We start from the raw sequence: 19964 nt of genomic DNA, 5'->3' as shown, positions 1-19964 counted from the left end.
CAGATATTGGTTGCATTTTATCTTACGGAATCTCATGGATATATTTCATGTAGTAGGGTCGATCAGCAAAGAGGATGGTAGGTGCAAAGCAGACAACCCCTTCGTTCAAAGGTCTAGCTATTGGCTTGAAGTGTGGATGGAGCAGATCGCCTCTCTGATCCTTCCCTTGCCTTTCTGCTTGCCTTTGCTAACAGCACTTCATTTCTGTGTTCCTATAAATTAGTGATCTGTTTTATGAAGCCTTCAGACTAGCAGCAAGCATCTCTACAGCAGAGGTATAATGCTACGATGATCAAATTTAAACCCCTCTGAATAATGGCGACAAGTAGCTACTGTTCTTTTTCAGAACAGGAGAGGTAGCACACCCAGTGTCATGCACACCATATATGTCTTTATATTCCAAGCAAAGATAAAGATTTAAAACTAAACCCCATGTTGCTGTTTGTACAAAACTCACGGAAGACTCTGGCCCCACAGCAGTGGGTGATCTCTCCGTGCAGAAGGAAATGGGCCTCCTGCCTGCAGAATTTTATGACCTATTTTAAGAGTCATAGAGCCATAGCATAGTTAGGGTTGGAAAGGACCTTAAGATCATCCCCCATGGGCAGGGACACCTCACACTAAACCATGTCACCCAAGGCTCTGTCCAACCCAGCCTTGAGCACTGCCAGGGATGGAGCATTCACAACCTCCCTGGGTGACCCATTCCAGTGCCTCACCACCCTAACAGGGAAGAATTTCCTCCTTATATCCAATCTAAACTTCCCCTGTTTAAGTTTTAACCCATTACCCCTTGTCCTATCACTACAGTCCCTATAGTCCCTAGTTCTTTAAAGTTTTATCTTTGCTTTTGTTCTCAGAGACAAAGATGAATGTGCTTCTCTATTTGTGTATGGTCTCGAATAATGAGAGCTGAGTAGTTAGCATGGTTTGGCTAAATGTTGAACAAAGAATTAGTCAGTTGATCAAATGTAATAGCTATTCCCTTGCCTGAAATTAGTTGCCTGCACCTTCCTGCTCTGAAATTTAATAACCATGCCCCAATTTGATAGGCCACACAATGTGCCATCTGGTTATACATTGTAAATCCCTCGGGCAATCAGGTTATGAGAATGAAGATACCTATTTTCTGCTTTTTGCATCAGTCTGACCATGCAAAACAACGCTTTGATTGCAAAATAATTACTCAGGCAGCCATACATAACTCTCTATAAAGAGAATGTTTTCTCCACATCCACTGATTCCTGTTTTTGTAGGAGTGGGAGAGAACATGCTGCAGCCAACAAACTTCTAATAAATGCCACAGAGTTTGTACTTTCAGCATTCTAATGGCATAAAGGCCATGCAAGCCATCTTTGAGCTCTAGTTGTGCTTCATTAATATAGTATTAGTAAGGAAATATTTAAAATCTGTGTCCATGGAAAATATAACTTGTCTTTGCTTCTTTTAATAGGTAAACCCAGTGGGTAACACCAAGCGGCAATGGCAAGAAGACTAAAAATTAAAGAAGGTGCTCTCAGCTTTATGGGTCTTGGAGATACCACAGTTACACAACATTTCCCCACCAGACACTGCTGGATGGTAAGCTAACACTGAATTGAGCAGTTAGGAATGAAGCTGGTTCTCTCTCTGCCACTAGCCTCCTAGATCCCCTTTGGGAAGTTATCTAAGCATTCATCACTGATCTGCAGTATGTTTAGAAAAGCCCATTAAACATGCAGTGGACAGTGTGTGCTATCCAAAACACCCATTTGCTTGTTGCTTAAACAGAGGAGACCTTGGGTCAGGGAGCTATAGACAAGGGAATTTTTCCTCATTTATTTTTAGTTTCATTTCCTAGGGAAGTAAACCATCTGTGACCTGTTTCCTTCGGGAAAGTTTTGAAACCACTGCAGTTTAATCAAGTTTGCAGGGCCTCAGAGACAATAAGTACGTTCAGTTTCTGTGGAAATAGCTGCTCAGGTAAAGAGGCCCTGGGACAGGATTCAGGGAGAACACTGGAATCCAGGCTGTGTTAATCCTGCTGCTCACACAACTCCTTGTTAAAATTAGCTACAACATGATTGCTCCCACCCATTTAAGAACAGAAAACCTCAGATATACTTGTGGAAGGCTTGCTTGTGCTTAGCAACACTACTGGAAATAGCATGGTTAGATAAATGATACTGAGCTTTATAAAGATAGGAAGCACTATTGATTAAAAACTTAAAGCTGTGACAACTATTTCATCTCTGAAGCAAACCCATTACTCCAGAACGTCATGGGTCTCACAAAGAAGTTGGGATCTTCAAGGTTAATAGTCAATACATGCACACTGTAAAGCAACAAAGGATCATGAAGGCTTCCAGGGAACAAAGCATTCTCCCAAGCTGCTTCTTGAGATGTTGTCACCTGCATGCACAGACTCTGACTATGCTCTTTGATGAGGCTGTCCCTGAGGTCCTTTTCCAGATGAGACTCACCTGTCTGCCAATGTGTGAGTCTGCTCACATGTGCCTCGTGTGTTGGTCTGCCTGGGGAGCTGCTGTGGCAGTAATTTGTGCACCAGCCTTTCAGGCAGCAATGTAGGATGCAAGGGACAGAGTGAGCATAACCCCTCATAGTTTTGTTGAGTTCCTCTCCACCAATTTAGCCAGCATGTTTCTGCTCATACCATGTACTCCATCCAAAAACCAGATTTTCTTACTCTATCCCAGGGTAAGGCTAGAGAAGAGGAGGCTCCAGTAGGATACCTATAAGAATCTCTGTCAAGGTTACCCCTCATTTAAGATCTTAGTTAAATATCTGGAAGAGAAAATAAAGAGCATATTAGTGACGTTTACAGAGTATTAAACTGGGAGAGACTGAAAGCTGTATTCAGGATAGAAACATAAGCTACCTGAAAATGATAAACATGAGCAGAAATTAATGGAAGCTCCTTTAGGAAGACTGTGAGTCCTTATCTGAGATTCAAGTTCATGAACCCATCTATTAATACCTGGAAGTAAATAATGCTAGGAGACAAAGAATAAAGGCAGAAATGAAGCAGACGTCAAATGCTGCCACATGAAGAAGGCTGCAGAAAGGTTTGTGTAGCTGAGGATTTCAGTTTCCATTTCTGCCCCAAAAGGAACTTTTGCTGCTGCAGAAGGGTGAGTCTGGCCACCATTCTTACCTTAGTGCCTGCTGGCCTAGCCAACCGCTCCAACTGAAAGAGCAGAGGTAAAGCCAAGAGAAGGAATGAACCAGAAACTACTTCTGCTTCTCCCATCTTCAGGTAGCACCAATGCCTGGAAGTGCTGTGCGGAGGAGGAAGCATGATCCTGCTGTGGGTCAGGCTCCCAGGCTGGGAAGTTCTACTCAAGGCAGAATGTTTTACATGCAGCAGTTCTGCTTCATGCAGTAGTTGATATGATTTGATTTGGTATCCAGAACTACAAAACATCTCCCTTCCTTACTCTGAGGATCCCTTATGAACTTCTGATGGGTGAAGAACACCATTCCCTATAAAAACCTAGTTTTCGAAATGCTGTGTCAGGGCACCTTGGTTCTGCTTCCAGCTCTGCTAATAGCAGCTTTTGCCATGCCTGGCTTGAGCTGTCTATAAGAGAAATAACATGGACCTGAGGGATGCAGTGAAGGCTGCAGACACTTGGAGAGTTCTTCTTTACTCTCCTACCATGTCATTTTCCCAGCAGAATGTGGGCACTGGACAAACGGCTTCTCCTTCTTGCTCCACGAACACCAGCATCTTCACTCTTGCCATACGCATTTCAAGATGATTGTGCTTACACAGTTTATGTTACACAGATTTAGTTTCTTTAACTAAATTTCCTGCAGATAGGCAGAGAGTTGGCCCTTAATGAATTTAATTCGTTTCACTTGGCTGCCGGTAGATGGCTCCCTAAATTTGCAGTCCCTTATTTACCACATTGTTTATTGAATGATGTTGGACGCATTTTCAATGGAAAATGTTTCCAGTGTGTTTGCTTGGAGGAAGTTTACGTAAGAAGAACAAGGAAGCAATGGACTGAGTAAATAGACTGTTACCAAACAAGACACAGGATTGGTTTGCTTTTTGCAAAATGGTTTTGGGCTGCAGTCCAAAAGGGTTTTCTTGTGCAGGACTTGTAACTCATTGAGCCTGGTAATTATAAGGTCATCTGTGTTTGCAGGATGCATTTACCACATCTGACTATAGCAAAGTAAAGTTAATTATCAGTTACAAAAACATTTTAGTCCTGTGTTTTAAAGGACAGGTACCCTGGTGAATTGATTGAAATGTTTCTTGGTTCATACCCCTTCAGGATGAGATGTTGTTTCACAGGTGCGTGTGTGTTAATGGAGCACTGTGTCCAGGCTCCTTAGATAGGTGCTTTGCCCAAATACAGCTTGCAAAGGCAGACTCAACTGATCGTTCCTCACCTCTTTGTTCAGGGTTTATCAGAGAAGATGAAAAGGTGACTTTCAACATGACAGTCCATGTCTTGGTAAATTGCTGGGTTTTTACCCCAGTCCCCAGATCAGCAAGGTAACTAGAAGGGAAATACAACAGCTATGGTGCACACCCATCACCCTCAACTCCCAGTTCATATGTGTTCAGCCTTCATCTTGGTGGAGCACGCACATGATAGGTGAACATCACCCCTCAGCTTCTCAGAGACCACTCACTCAGAGCAGCAGATGCTGATCAATGACAGCTGCATAAATGGGCTAACTGCTTTTTGGAGGCAGTGATGTTTTTCAAAGGCTGATGCATTCTACTATTGCAATCTGGTGTAGAACAAGCAAGATTCCTTCTTTGCTTTCCAAAACACGATGAACAATTGCAAAGTGTTAATGCAGAGTAACTGTTCAGTATCTTCATAATGCAGATAAAGTTCCAGGTTTTAAATTGATTACTAGAAATATGTAGCCTTTCTCCAAACATTTCTTTAAATTAAATTGGGTTGTATGGAGGTATTAATTGCAGTGTACACAGTCCCTCTACTGAAGTTAGTCTTCACTTGCCTTCACCCTTATTCTGAGATACCAGTCACCCTTGAGGACAATACACAGGCACAAAACAGCTTTATGAAGAATAAGCACCCCAACACTCCAAATACGTCATCACTCGCATACAATTTCACCCTAATTTAAAAGATAACACTTCCTTTTTCGACTGCAGGTAAAATTTGCCACACAGCAGTTGGTTTTGAGTCAAGAGGAAGGTGCTAGTTCCTGAAGAGACACCTGGAGAAATGTTTTGTTGCAGACTGAAATTCCATGTAACAGGTCTCTGCAGCCAATTGATCACATTCTCCTCTTTGCAAAGCAAGAGTTTATTTCTTCAGGTAACTCATTTCCTTCACTTAATTCACTTCTAAGATGAGAAGACAAGAGGCAGGTAGGTTATGGGACTCACAGTGCCTGTCAGTGGCAGCACTCACCTTACTGCTTGGAATAACACAGCGACACCTCAGCATCAGTCATACTGATGTGACAGCAATATGGAGGCAGGATTTGTTGATACCACAAATTCTAGTGTCTGGCACTAATAGATTTACAATGGTAAAAGGCTGCTGGTTTTCCCCCTCATATTCCTTCACTTTTTCCTTGACATTTTTGGTTAGTTTGGTTAGTGGTTCTCTTTCCAAGCTCATGTGTACATTTCTACTAATGTCAGTCATCTCTTACTGTTCAAAGTCATTGGCAGTGACTTTGTAGACTTTTGCTGGGCTGTTAATGTCTGAAAAATAATGAGGAATCTTTGTTATTTTTCTGAAATCACGTGTTGAGGTTGACTCTTACATGAATAGGGGCATTTCATTCATATTTAGACCAACTACATGGAGAAAACCTGTTTATCTGCAAAGCAATACCCTCCCATTGACAGCACATAATATGTGTTGTATTTGATGGAGATATAGTTCGGATTAATTTTTATCTTTGAATTGAAAATACATTGATTGTTTACTTTTGTACATAGATGTCCCATTTTAGATAGGGTAGAGTTAGAGGTTTTTTAGTTTTTCTATCTCTGTTGATACTTCTCTCTAAAATACATCAAGAAGATGGGTAACAGATCATTCATAAAGAGTTGGGTTCCTGTCCTCTGCTCCAGTTTAGCTTTGCAGCCTTCTGCAGTGATGATCTGTGATTAGTGCAAAGGCCCTTCACTCTCAAGGAGAGACTGTTCATTGGTTTACAGCTTGGTTGCTCTCAGTTACTGTCCTGCTCTGTCAGCGAGGCTACAGGCTCTCTGGCAGGGGTGGAAGAGCAGGATGAGCGTCCCCACCTCAGACAGCAGTTTCAAGCCCTGGTTATCTACACACAGACTTTCCTTCCTGGCAGTTGCAGATGTCAGAGCACATCTTGTCAGGCACAGCTGAGGTGCAGGCACGTCTCATCTGGTTGCCTGCAGCGTGGAGGTAGGTGGGCAGCCAGGTCTGCCAGAGCTCATCTGGCCAAGCTCTGAGCTGCAGAACAAACCCTTGAAGAGCAGGGCACTGACAGATGAGCAAAGGTGACATCAAAGCTCAGAACTAGTTACCTCAAACCCTTGTGTTGTGGATGTTGGAGCTGTAGGAAACAGCTAATACACAGCTCAGGTGCTGGGGCAGAGGGAGGTGGGCACTATGGGTGGTGGGGGCTGTTTCAAGCTCAGCCATTCCTGCTCATCGGACACAGACCTAGAGTTTCCCATGTCATGACTGCGTTTTGAAGAGTACCCTGGGTCTTCAGACAGCCCACGCTAACAAATCAGTGGTAGAAGGCTGTTAAATATGTCGATTTGGGCATGATACTGAGCTTCCTTTACGTGTCCAACAACTTCAGTAAGTTCTTCTGTCTGTGCTAACTGACCATAGGGGAAAATGAAACCTAAAATCCAAGAGGTCTCTTGACTGAACTTAGATATGCTGTGCTCTGTGTGTCAGGGCTTCAGGGCCAGGCTGCTCTTTGCACCTTCTGGCATTGATAAGAATTTCCCTTTTCAGAAATGCAGGATTCCCAGTTTCAGCATCAGAGTTAGGCAGTGCCATTTTCCATTAAGGTAGGACTACATTAGCTCTCCTGCATCTTGGATTGATGCTGTTTAAGAAAGGAAATCCCATGTGGGATGGAAAGGGGAAATATTTGTGGTGGTTCTTCATGCTTAGGTCTGTTCTTGTAAGCACACACACAATGCATGAGGATTTGCTCATTAAATCACAGAATGGTTTGGGTTGGAAGGGACCTTAAAGCTCATCCAGCTCCAACCCCTGCCACAGGCAGGGACACCTTCCACTAGAACAGCTTCCTCCAAGCCCAGTCCAACCTGGCCTTGAACACTGCCAGGGATGGGGCAGCCACAGTTTATGTGGATGTGAGCAGGTAAATAGCTTATCTTGTCCACTCTGTGTGATGAACTTATCCTTTGTGCAATTCTACATGCAGGCAGTAACTCAAGAGCATGAGTCTTTGTCTCGGCAGAGGTTTGTGGGGTATTTTCTCCCCTTCCCCTGCAGAAGAGCAGTCCTTTCACAGTGCTGTACAATAGGTCTTTGCTTTGCAGTATCTCCATCTGTGTGCACGTGCGTGCATCTGTGTAACGCCTGACAGCACATTTCTGTAGCGGGCCATAATCGTACCCACATGGGATTCGCTTTATGTATGCAGAGTCTGATTAACTCCAATGGGATCGCTCACAAACATATATATTTGCAGATTTTGGGGCCCCTGTGTAAACATACACAAACAGAAGACCAGAATAATTCCGTGCAGCTGGAAATTGATGGCTTCTGCGAGTGGAAAAACTGGTGTACTCAGATTGCAGCCGCAATGTGCTAGAAACATTCGCACAATGCAAACAGATGGAATCGGATGAATTAACACGCGCTACTTTTGGACACTTCTGGGTTACTATTAATAGTTCTCTGCTTTAGATTAATGCACAGCATATGTCATGTAACATCGACTTTAAATTATCTGCTAGAATGTGTCCCAGGCTCAAGATTTTTTTTTGAAGTCCCAAAATAGTTCCTTTTTAACTCCCTGCCCTCTTCTTCCCGTTAGGATGACCTCAAGTACAACATGTTTATGGAGAGACTGGTGGCAAGGACTTGTTTGGATGGAGAGATGGTAATTTCGCTATTCTGGCTATGTTCTGAATCACTGTTAGGGATGGTTTTTAGCCTTTCTGAAGGACAAAATGGTACCATCTAGGGTACAGCAGACCTGGAGCCTGGTCTTGGCCCTGTGAGCACCTACAGTGTGCTAAGCGTGTCCCTCAGCCATGCTGGGTGGGTATTTGGGTGGCCACAGAAGCCAGCAGTGCCCTGCAGAACTGTGGCCCTGCCGGGAGTGCGCACATGAGACCCTGTCAGTGGTTTTGGGGGAGAGCACAGGACCCTGGCAGTGATTTAGGGGTGAGCATGCACAAGACCCAGGCAGTGGTTTGGGGGTGACCACACAGGAGATGCTGGCATTGATTTAGGGGTAAGCACACACAAGACCCTGGCGTGGTTTAGGGGTGAGCCCATGTGGGTCCCTGGCAGCAGTCCTGAGCAGAGACCACAGCTGTCCACGGCCTCCAGCAGAGCTCCTCTGGCCCCGGGTAGGGGCCGGTTGGTGTGACCCGGCTGAAGAGCCATTTTCCCTAACCAGAGCGGACCTGCGCTAATACAAGCGCTACCCCCAGCCCGCTCCGGTTGCACATGGGAACGGAGAGAGCCAAGCCCAGGGCGCGCTCCGCCGGCACCACGGCACCGACCGGACGCGCTGGCTGAAGCCTGCCCCAGGCCGGGAGCGGGTCCAGTCCCAGCGCCCGGCACCGGTGGGTGGGCAGCGGAACGGGGCCGGCCGCCCGCCCCGCCGTATGTCTGCGAGGAGCGGCCCCTGCGCGGCCAGCGGGAGGAGGCGGGCGGGCGCCGTGGGGGGGAGCTGGGCCGGCCGCGCCGCGCGGGTGCGCGCCTCCGCGGAGCATTACGGCGCCCGTTCGCGGCTCCCCGGCTCCGCCAGCGCCCAGGAGCGGCCGCGCCGAGCTCCGCAGCGCGGCCATGGCCGAGCGCCGCGCCTTCGCCCAGAAGATCAGCAGGTACCGCGGGGCGGGGGGTGCGGGACCGGCTGTGCGGAGGGGCCGGCGGGGAGCAGGGAGCGGGGGCTCCAACGCTACCGCGCCCCTGAGGGGCGAACGGGCCCGGCGCGGCCCGCGGCTGCTGACAGGGCGGTGGGCCGGGGCCGGGGCCGGGGCCGGGGCCGGGCCGTGTTGTCGCTCTAGGCCTGCTGTGAGCAGCCCCCGTCCCGGCCGCCGGGCAGGGTCCGCCCGAGGCCGGGGCCGCGGGTCCCCCCGTCCGTCCGCCCGCAACAAAGGGGTGGGGGCTGCGGCCGTGTGTGCGCGCCGTGCCCGCCTCTTCCCCGGGGACCGGGGAGGGAAAGAAGAGGAGGAAAAGAGCCGTTTAATGGAGCTCGCTGCGAACAAAGGCCGGCCGGGCCATTGTGCAGCCCCTCTCGCCGTACAATGGGCGGCCCGGCGCTCCCGGCAGCGCGGACGGTGTTTTGCTGCCGCTGCGAGGGTGCCGGAGCCGGCCCCGGCTGCTGCGCCCCGAGGTCGCTGCCTGCGGCCGGGAGCGCCGGGGCCGGGCCGCCGGAGCCCCGCACCCTGTGCCCGCAGCCCCGACCCTGCCCGCCCGCTTCCCTGCGCCCGCAAAATGGAGAAGACGGTTCCCTGCTCTTTGTGTGAGAACAGCAGCCGGTTCGTGTTAGCACCGCTCCCTGGACGTGCAGAGCTGTTCGAGGCTCCTTGTATTCCACAAAGTTGTGTGTTTGTTTGTTTTAAATAGGGATACTGATGGGAATTGCCTTCTGATCCCAGGTTTCTGCAGATCTATATTCCAGGTTAGGTGTGTGTGGTTCCAGGTTTGCAGCTCTGGCCAGCTTGGTGCCCGTCGTGCTTCTCTTTGCTGTGATTAGCAGCAGAATAAAAGAGGGAGCCATTGGTTTTGCTGGTGCTATTCAGAAGGCTGTAGGCAGCAGTGGAAGAAGTGTCATTTTCATGCCATTGAGTGAGAAAACTGTAGCTACGAACTGTTGCAGGTACAGGAGCTGTGGTGGAGAAGGGTCACAGGCAGAATAAAAGGAGGTCAAAGGAAAAGGCTGGGTAGGAGGCAGAGGAACAGCATCAATCCCGCCCCACTTGCAATCCGAAGACAGGGCTGAAAACATCTCTCCTCTCTTGTGGTTTTCTGCCAGCCTTGATGTGCACCAGCCAGGGGTTAATGTGGCAGATGAAAGCCTCAGGGTTGGAGAGAGATGGATTTGCTGCCAGACCGTTTTTCCTGGATCTTGGCTGTAGTCATAGAAATCATCACATGAGAGGCAAGTACTAGGAGTGAGAGCCTAAGAGTTCTGCAGCCTTGGCGCTGAGCAGAATGGCCTTGGGGTGACCACTGCGGGTGCACACCATGTTTCTGCCCATGCTGGGCAGTAGGCTCGGTGCAGTAGGTTCTAATCAGTACGTTAGACATTGGGCAGAAGCTCTTCCCTGTGAGGGTGCTGAGGCGCTGGCACAGGGTGCCCAGAGAAGCTGTGGCTGCCCCATCCCTGGCAGTGCTCAAGGCCAGGTTGGACACAGGGGCTTGGAGCAAGCTGCTCCAGTGGAAGGGGTCCCTGCCGTGGCAGGGGTTGGAGCTGGAGGAGCTTTAAGGTCCCTTCCAACCACAACAGCTGTGAAACTTTGGGTACCTTTGGATCTAATCCGTTTGATGCGTGTTCAAACCAACCAAGCGGCAGCAGGATGTGTGTGCAGGTAGAGGTGGGCTTTTGGACATGTCCTCTTCAACTGTGGGGCTTGCTGTTCATGCAGGCTGTGCCTGCAGAAGGACATGGGTGGCCTGCAGTGAGATTTGCTCCTACTAGGGCAAGAGCTGTTGCATCTCCAACTCTTTCTTTTATGCTTCTCTTATGAATACACTCATTTTATATATGCTGCTGTATTCCTCTTTGGGATTTCCCATATTCTAGCATTGTCTTATGGGAAATCTCAAGTTCCTGGTTTGTTGGCTGCTCATTCAGTGCATGTGAAGGCAAAAACTTGCGGGCAGAAGAGATGTTGTAGCCGGAGGTGCCCAGGCTGAGCTGTGGCCCTTCTGATGCTGACACCGAGGAAGCTGCTGTGTTACTGTTTGAGAGGAGGAGAGATTCTAGCAGGCAGCATACGGAAGTCCTGAGGGCTGTTTTGGTGGCTGCTGGGAGCCCTCCCCAGTTCCATTGTTTCAAGAAGAATAGATCCATCCCATTTTCACACTCTGCCCTCCGGTTTGGCTTGCTCATCGAGGTAGACATAGCATTTGTCTTATTCACAGGAAACAGCCATGCTGCTCTTGGTTTGCCTGATAGCTTGCAATCCAAATGGGATGCAATTCAGATCCACAGAGGTTAATTCCTTCAAGACCTATGTACCAAACAGATGCAAGCTCCTAAGCTGGTTATTGCAGCAGTGGTAGGAAAAGAAATGTGAAATCAGCTGTTCTGTGTCTTGGATAGACCACAGATGTGCTCTTCACAGTCCTGGTTTACTCTCTGGGCTGTATTCAACCAGTGTGGTGCACCTCAAGGGTACACACAGAGCTCCAGTGCCATGCGGTGCCTGTTTATTACTATTGGAGTCTTTAAATATTGGGGATGGCAGCTACCAATGAGTGCTAGAGCAGTTGCAGAATGTCTGTTTTGAGTTACAAGGTAGATCTCTGACTGGGTCCTGCTGCCCTCTTGTTGGAAGGCTTTAAACTGGAGCAGATATTTCGCCTGGACTTTGGCCATCACATGTACTTACTAATTCCTCTTGACTGCAGAAGAAACCCCGGAGTTAAACTTACTGGGTTAATAAGACCTGAAATTGTTAATTTTTAATTGGAAATATATTGATAACAAATTTTGTATTAAACTGTATCGGAACGTGCCCTTCTGCATGTGGTGCTTGTGTAGCTGCATGGACGCTGTTTCCATCTCAGTCTAAGAACAAAGGTACTTCTGTTTAGTACCCCATATCAGCTCAGCATGGTGTCTGGGGGACTAGAGGAGAGTTAGTGGGAGGCAGGGTCCACGCCAGCAGGCATAAAGCTCAGTCTCTAAGATGTGTCACTAAAACCCAAGCAGTGAATAGGTTATTCCTGAGGAACCAGCTAAGCTGCCTGTTTGCTCTCGGCAGGGCTGGGTGTTAGCACTGACCAAGCCAGTGCTGTGTCCAGCCCCTCTGGGGTTATCCTGTGCTGTCCCCACCGAGCACTCACCCCTTCACCTGTGTGTACCTGGCATTCCCGCTTGCATTATCCCATTTTCTGGGTATGAGGCTGCTTGGCAGAGAAATGGGATGTAGAAGACGAACCACCAAAAGGTTGGTTTCGACTTCCTGAGTGCCCCAATGATGGAATCATGTTGTATTGCAGCACTCCAGTGTCTCTCCAGCCTTTCCAGGGGCAGCAGGGGAAAAGCTGTGCAGGTTTCTTGGAGTTCAAATTCAGAAAAAGAAATAAGTCACCCTTTAGGCATCATGCAGCATCCCCAGCTCAGGCAAACTCCTGCAGCCTTTGGCTGAGCCGCTCTCTCAGTGCATTGTCAGTGCGCATGGACCAGCCCAAGACTGGGTTATACAGGAATTCCAGAGCTGCTGCTTCGGTCAGAACATCACCATTTTGAAAGTATCTTTCCTTGGAAAGAATTTTTCTCTTCCTTCACTTCTCCCCCATTTAAAGGGGATCCTTCTGACTTGGAATAACGTACCCACCTTACCCTCTGTTGTGTGATGCATTCTAGCCTCACGCAAAGCCCAGAGTGTGACTTAGAATCATAGAATCACAGAATAGTCAGGGTTGGAAAGGACCTTAAGATCATCCAGTTCCAATGCCCCTGCCATGGGCAGGGGCACCTCGCTCTAAACCATCTCACCCAAGGCTTCGTCCAACCTGGCCTTTAACACTGCCAGGGATGGAGCATTCACAGCCTCCCTGGGCAACCCATTCCAGTGCCTCACCACCCTCACAGGAAAGAATTTCCTCCTTATATCCAATCTAAACTTCTCCTGTTTCAGTTTTAACCCATTACCCCTTGTCCTGTCACTACAGTCCCTAATGAAGAGTCCATCCCCAGCATCCCTATAGGCCCCCTTCAGATACTGGAAGGCTGCTCTGAGGTCTCCACGCAGCCTTCTCTTCTCCAGGCTGAACAGTCCCAACTTTCTCAGCCGATCTTCATAAAGGAGGTGCTCCAGCCCCTGAGCATCCTCGTGGCCTCCTCTGGACTTGTTCCAACAGTTCCATGTCCTTTTTATGTTGAGGACACCAGAACTGTACACAATGCCCCAGGTGAGGTCTCATGAGAGCAGAATAAAGGGGCAGGATCACCTCCTTTGAGCTGCTGGTCACACTCCTTTTGATGCAGCCCAGGATACGGTTGGTTTCTGGGCTGCAAGCGCACACTGAAGCCGGCTCATGTTCATTTTCTCATCGACCAGCACCCCCAAGTCCTTCTCCGCAGGGCTGCTCTCAATCCCTTCTCTGCCCAGCCTGCCCTGTGGCTGGGATTGCTCTGACTTGTCTACCCTGGTCTCCATTCTCTTTGTTCCCTTTTCCTGTCCCTAGCTCTCAATGGAATCTGAAGAAAATTGTTTTCACCCCCATGGGTTCAACCTTCCCAAGGTGTTTCCATGTGAATGGGAACCATGTGAAGGTGCTGCTGTCTCAGGTTGGTGGGGTCTTCAGCAGAGCCCTGTTTAAAGGGGTTGACCTTACTCTCAGATGTTCAGTGATGTGGAAACTCTCCATCCTCCAGGGCCCTCACACTGTGTATGGACAGATACTGGGAGTGCACACAGCTTGCTGTCTGTCTGGTTTTGAATTGAGGGGAAAACACTGCTGTTCTCTACCTTCAGAGCTAGTGTCTTATCTCTGCTGAAGCTGCCTTTATGTAGGACTGTAAAAGGTGACTTGGGAAGGAGAAATTTACATTTGTGATCATATAAAGCCCTTTTACACTGCCTGAACAATGTGTCAGGGGGACTGACAGCCGCCTTTGCCCTGCCTCAGGGTAAACAGGGATGTGTGAAACCTGCACCCACTGAAACTGATAACAAAGCTGTCACTGGCTTCCCCTGAGCACTGGATCAGGCCACAGATGTGGTGGTCGCAGCAGGATGCTCGCTGCAGTTTATTCTCTTCGCACATCCAGATGCCATTTGCATTGTCAAAACACTGTCACAGATAACAGAAGCTGTTTTTCATAAGCTTCAGAGCAGCTTTTTCCTGCTCAGCTGATGGGGATGCCTGGTGCAGGAGGCAGCAGCACTGACTTTTCCTAGGAAAATCTCTGTTGGCTTAGAGCGAGCGGGAAGGCAGGGAGCACAGCTCATCCCTACACAACTGCTGCTGCTTACAAGGCTTCCTTGTTTGGTTGGAGTTTTTAGTGTGAGATGTGACTTTGATCTCTCCTGGAGAATCCCATCCTGTGGTTATTTTCACAGTAAGGTGTCATGGGACTCACTCCCTTCGCTGCAGCCCAGTGGTGATGCTTTCAGCCTCAGTCATCAAATATGATCAGAAGAGCACCTCAAGCAGTGTTCTAGGGTGTTTTCTGTTTTAATCAATGGTAAGGGGAAAGGGAATGTGTTGTTGTTCATCTGTGTTGACTGAAGAACCTGCATTTACCCTGCAGCAGTCAGGATCAGGCCGGGTATTTCCTCAGTGTCACACTGTAAATCAAACCCATTTCACTCAGAGGGGAAGGAGATCACTCCACAGGAAGCAGCAGCTCTGGGTTGGGAGGAAGGCTGCATCCAGGGCACGGCTGAACTGGCAGGGCCAGAGCTCTCCCTCACCCACCGCAATGCATCCCTGGTGACTCAGAGCATGGATGGAGCAGACCTGCTGGCAGGAGAGCCCAGCGGGAGCAGGTAGGGGCAGACGGACAGCTCACCTCAACTGCTGCAGCAGGATGGACAACCAGCCAGTGCCATCTGGATTTGGAGATCCCGATCCAAGCATAGCGCATGTAGTAGGAGAGACACCTGCAGCCATGTGCAGAGCTGTACACAAGGGAGCTGGCTGAACAAACGGGATGCTTTCACTTTAAAAACTAAACCATGTAAATAGAGATTTCTCTGCTGCTGACGGAGAACAAGCAGCTATGCTATGGCTTGGCACAGATGCCTCACTGTACCAGGCTGTCTTGCTCAAGAGGCAGAGGCTCTCCGGGTATAGAGGCACTGCACGTGACATATGAGATGGAGAACAGGCTGGAGTAACAGTTTTGTGATGAGCAGGGTGGGCAGAAATGAACCATTCAGAGTGGGGAGGGCTGTGGAGAAGAGTGACTTCCTCCAGTCCCTGCAGCAGATGAGCTAGATGACTGTGTCCTGACCCACCTTTTCTGTGAAAGGGAAGGGTTCTTCCTAACTGGACAAGCCTTGGTGACCCTCAGGAAGGCCAAATGAAGACCTGATGTCTGCAGGATGCTGCTTAAGCTAAAAGAGAACTAAAAAGGCATCACCTTTTGGTTTTGACTGGGTAGGCCGTGTAGAAACAGAAGTGATTGTGTGTAGTGAAGAAACATGGAAGTGCAAGCAAATGGTTTCATTTTGTTATTTGCAGCTGGGAGTACTTTGAGAATGACGGGTCCTGTTTTGCTTTAGAAGCCAGTTCCAAGGGGATTGTTTTTCCTCCTTTGTCTTTTTTCTTTGTGTGAACCTCATGCGCACACAATTAACCAGTGAAGAAGGTCAGAAAGGAAGCGACTCGGGAAGATGTACTTTAAACATAGACATTCATGAGGCTGCGGGCTGTAATTAACTGCAGTGTTTGTCTAAGGTTACATGTTGAATATAAGACAGTTATTAAAGAGGCAGTTTTGTATTTGTCCTTTTAATGATCAAGAGCTGTAATGACTCTTCTGTCCTGCCAAATGGATTTATTTTTTCCATTTGGAGACTACTGTGGGATTTATTTCTCTTTCCTGGTTGAGTTTGGTGTAATCCACTTTTTAATTGGAGTTGGTTTAGGAAGCAGAGCTTCTAGTTAAAAATGGTGCTCAAGGTTTATAATATAACATGGTCTTACTAGAATAGCTGGCGTTTGTCATGGACAAACAGCTTTTGGAAATGGAGGAGGAGGAGAAGGCAAGTGTCTTATCAGCTTTGGGGAAACTGTGAACCTCTGTGATGAAGAAGTGAGAAAACAGCCCTAAAAGTAGTCAGCTGGGGTGCTTTTCTCAATAGGAAAACACACATTTGGTTCTCCAAAGCCCTGCTCTGGCTGTGTCTGGAGTGAATGATAGGAGGAAACAGGGTGCTAAATTGCGTGATTGCCAACTGGAGCAAATGTGGAGAAGAGCCACCAGGGGAGCAGGAAGCCTGTTGCAGGATCTGACCTTGCTTAGCCTTGTAGAAGGAAGGTTGTGGGGGGGAATCCGACTAGTTCTTGTGAACACCTTGTGAGTAGGAAGGAGTGGGAAGAGAGCTGTTGAACCTAAGTGGTGATGTTGGAACAAACCCCAATGGGTATAGGTTACCCAAAAATACAGTTGGTGATTAGATTACATCGGAAGATGGTTTCTAAATGTCAGAAGAATAGTGCTTTTCTATGAGGGGAGGTGGTCTTCAGAACATTGGTGAATAGGGTCATAGAATCCCAGACTGGTTTGTGTGGGAAAGGACCTTAAAGCTCACCCAGCTCCAACCCCTGCCAGGGCAGGGACACCTTCCACTGGAGCAGCTTGCTCCAAGCCCCATGCTACTCACAGTGCCCCTACCTGTGACTGCAGCCAAGCCTGCTCCCACTTCAGGCTGGGTAAAGCACAGTTGTAGCTGGAGTCAAGGGTGTATTTATGGCCTGTGCCCAAACACAGCACAGCTCCTGGTCACTGCAGAGCTGCCCAGCTGAGACCAACGTACAGAAGGGACTGCGGGCCCCTGTGGAACCGGTCACAAAGCACATCTCAGGTTCATACAAGAGGAGCAGCGCTGAGTAGCGTGGCCGGGCATTGCCTGTGGTTGCACAGCTGAGGACAGGTTCCTCCTCTGGCTGTACTTTCCATCTGGAAACTACGTGTGTGCCTTGAACACAGGGAAGGATGTTCAGCTGGTCCTGTGCTGTGCAGTGCGGGGTCTGAGCTTTCCTGCCAGCCGAGCAGTGAGGGGCTGAATCCCTGACAATAAGCTCTTCCGCATCAGGAATTACACCAAACTGAGTAAGAGATTGGGTTTAAGGCAGAGATCGCCCGTGTCCTGGGGCCAAGCTTTTAAACCTCCTGAGCCACGGATGTGTGGTGTTTTCCATGCCAAGCAGCCGTTTTAATCCATCCCAGATTTTCCTATAACTGCCAGCAGCTTGTGTGGTTTGATCTCACACGCGTGTGTGTGTGTGTGTACGCTGCACATGGTGGGAGCAAGGAAGATGGGTTTCCCGAGGGTGCTCCAGCAGCCTGAACACTGTCCATCCCCAGCAGGAGCTGTTGGCTCTGCTTTCAGAAGCCGCCCTCCAGAAGCGAAGACATGGTCCCCTGTGGAGAAAGGCAAACCCGAAGGAAATGACTTCTTGCAGCCAGAATACATGGAACTCTCAGTTTTGTTTTTCCTTCTGTGGTCCACTTCTTCAGAAGACAAAATAAAGCTTCCTCCAGCTAATCTCCCTCCCACCCTCTGGCCTGAGGAAACATCTGTGCTCCATGGTAGGCTTGGTTGTCCCAGCTAGTTCCCTTTTAAAGTTCCCTTTGCTTCCATTGACATCAGTTGGCTCCACTTGCCCCCCAGTATTCACTGTCACAGCAGTCCTGGAGTGAGGAGCCCATCCTGATGCCAAGGTTTTGCTCAGGGAAGTTTAACCATCTTTATTGGACAGACAGCAGTCTAGTGGAAGGTGTCCCTGCCCGTGGCAGGGTTTGGAACTGGAGGAGCTTTAAGGTCCCTTCCAACCCAAACCATTCACTGGTTCCATGATTTGAACAGCTCACGTGCCACACTGATATGCAGCCGGTTGCCCTGAGTGCGGTCAGTTAGCCACGGTGCTGTTCCCACAGAGACTTCTGACACAGCAGGAAGAAAATCACCCATGTCCTTGCAGCCTCTGCATCTCTTACACACTGCTTAGCATCTCTTTGGAGCTGGGACTTTGTTCTGGGGAACAGAGCAGGCTGCAGTGCTGCCATAACACGTTATAACACATAACAACATAGTGGTGAATAACAGTTGGGAGTGGATTTCTCACTCTTGTGTTGGTGAGGTCCTGCAGCTTTTCAGCAAAATGGGGTCTTTTTTTGGTGGACAGAATCTGGGGTTTTGGTTTGCTTTTGAAACAAAACCATTTCTGCCGTACTCAAAACCTTGGTTATCCCAGTTCCATTGCTGAGCTGGAGCTCACTGCTGGGTTACAAGGTGGGTGGTTGTGTTAGGGCTTGACCCATGGCTGTTTGTTCAAGCGATCTTTGACAATCAGCGTTTCCCTCTGCGATGTGCTCTTCCTTTGCTGAGATGCTCCCTTGGCAGGTTTACCCAACTGCTGTGTCTTCAGGCTTACCAGTGACAATGGGAGAAGACCCCAGAGGGGTGCAGTGTGGGTTTTACCCTCCAGGCGTGGAAGGGTTGTTCTATGTTTTCCCTTCCTGTCATGGAAAGCTGCCCAGAGGTTGGATTCCTCTCTGGCAAAGACCACAAGCCTGTGCCCTGCTAGCCAGTGTGTTGTGTGTCCCCTCTGCTTGTCACTACAGTCCCACTGCTGCCTCTCCCATGTGGAAGGGGAAATAGGGTTTTGTTCTGACCCAGTTGATTGTTTTCTGTGTGTCATTCCCTGGATGTTTTAACCCATCCTGGGTGTTGAAGGGGTTGGATATCGGGTGGAAAAGGGTGGTCTGCTGGTCCTTATCTGTGTGACTGCAAAACCCAGAAATGAAATACCCAGGGATTCAACTGAGAGAGTGGAAACAGGAGCAGATGTGTGACCAGGCTTGGAACCGCTGAGGGATGTGGAGAGCACTGGAGGAGAGCTTTGCTTGGTAGGAACTGGGAAGAGCCTGCTGGGAACCAGTTTGTGTTCAGGGTCACAGGCATTTTACTGCCACAGATGTGCACGAAAGAGCAGTTCACAGAAGGAAGGAGAATGTGATTGCTGTGAAGAGCGTGTATGTGCAGCCTCGTGAGAGTTTTGTGGTTCTCTGGTTATTCAATGTACAGGGTCTGTTCTCACTGGCTGGTGACACTTACACCAGCCAGCACACCAAGCATTTGGTTCCATTCCAGCAGCAGTGTAAAGTGTATTTAATACACCCTCTTCACTGTAATTCTTTTGCAGTGATAACGTTGTCCCTGTCTCCTTTCAGAACCGTAGCTGCTGAAGTCAGGAAGCAGATCTCGGGGCAGTATGGAGGCTCTCCCCAGCTTCTCAAGAACCTCAACATTGGAGGCAGCGTCTCTCATCATACAACCGTAAGTAACGCTTGGAACTTGGAGAACCAAAGAAAGTGTGCAGGGTTATTTTGATCACCAGTTGGAAAGAAGTCGCAGCACTGACAGGTTGTTGACCTAAATGGCCCTAAGGAAAACGATTCCATGCAAAACCTGCTGATTTTGGAGGTCTCTATCTTGCAGATCAGTTGGTGTAGGTAGGAATTTGTGTTCCTGCCAAATCTTTGTAAGACAAGGGACTCACTCAGCTAGATGCTGGTTGTTTTATCCCAGAACAGCCTGGACTTTGCCTTAGATCTCACGTGGTTCTCTCCATGAAGAGCTCTTTGCAAGCTTCATCACTGTTTTGTTGTGGTTTTGTCACTCTTGAGTGGGCCCATCTACTCTTCAGAGGTATTTAAATGTTAATGTGATAAATGAATGTAGCTGGTCCTCAGGAATACATACTCACAGATTGAAGTACACCTTCAACAAGGGCTGAAATGCAGGCCATGTTGTCAGAATCACCCTTTCTGAATCAGATTTTCCTGCATGGCCGACCAGGAACCCTCAGAACCTATTCAGCGTGGTGGTAAACATTCCA

General features: G+C 48.7%; 1 protein-coding gene and 1 long non-coding RNA gene across 17 annotated transcripts in view; both read left to right on the top strand.

Moving 5' to 3' along the window:
• The first annotated feature begins 1494 nt into the window (after positions 1-1494).
• Positions 1495-8007, top strand: LOC133212258 (uncharacterized). Its single transcript, XR_009725437.1, has 3 exons — positions 1495-1581; positions 5147-5312; positions 7666-8007. It is a non-coding gene; the product is annotated as an uncharacterized LOC133212258 (long non-coding RNA).
• Positions 8008-8879: 872 nt separating this feature from the next.
• Positions 8880-19964, top strand: part of DOCK7 (dedicator of cytokinesis 7) — a 108292-nt gene continuing 97207 nt past the window's right edge. For 15 of the 16 annotated variants that reach the window (XM_061353451.1, XM_061353450.1, XM_061353447.1 and 12 more), the window contains exons 1-2: positions 8887-9034; positions 19297-19402. In XM_061353451.1, the coding sequence (XP_061209435.1) occupies positions 8997-9034; positions 19297-19402 (144 nt within the window). In that variant the 5' untranslated portion in view covers positions 8887-8996. Of the gene's footprint in view, positions 9035-19296; positions 19403-19964 lie in introns of all 16 variants that reach the window. The other variant, XM_061353448.1, reaches the window with a different exon arrangement.

Source organism: Neopsephotus bourkii, unplaced genomic scaffold (genome assembly GCF_033783945.1).
Source record: "Neopsephotus bourkii isolate Nb327-2 ecotype Australia unplaced genomic scaffold, CSIRO-AGI_Nbou_v1 NB_673, whole genome shotgun sequence".
Classification (NCBI taxonomy): Eukaryota; Metazoa; Chordata; class Aves; order Psittaciformes; family Psittacidae; genus Neopsephotus; species Neopsephotus bourkii.
The sequence above is the reverse complement of the archived record's forward strand: the minus strand, read 5'-3'. Positions and strand labels throughout refer to the sequence as shown.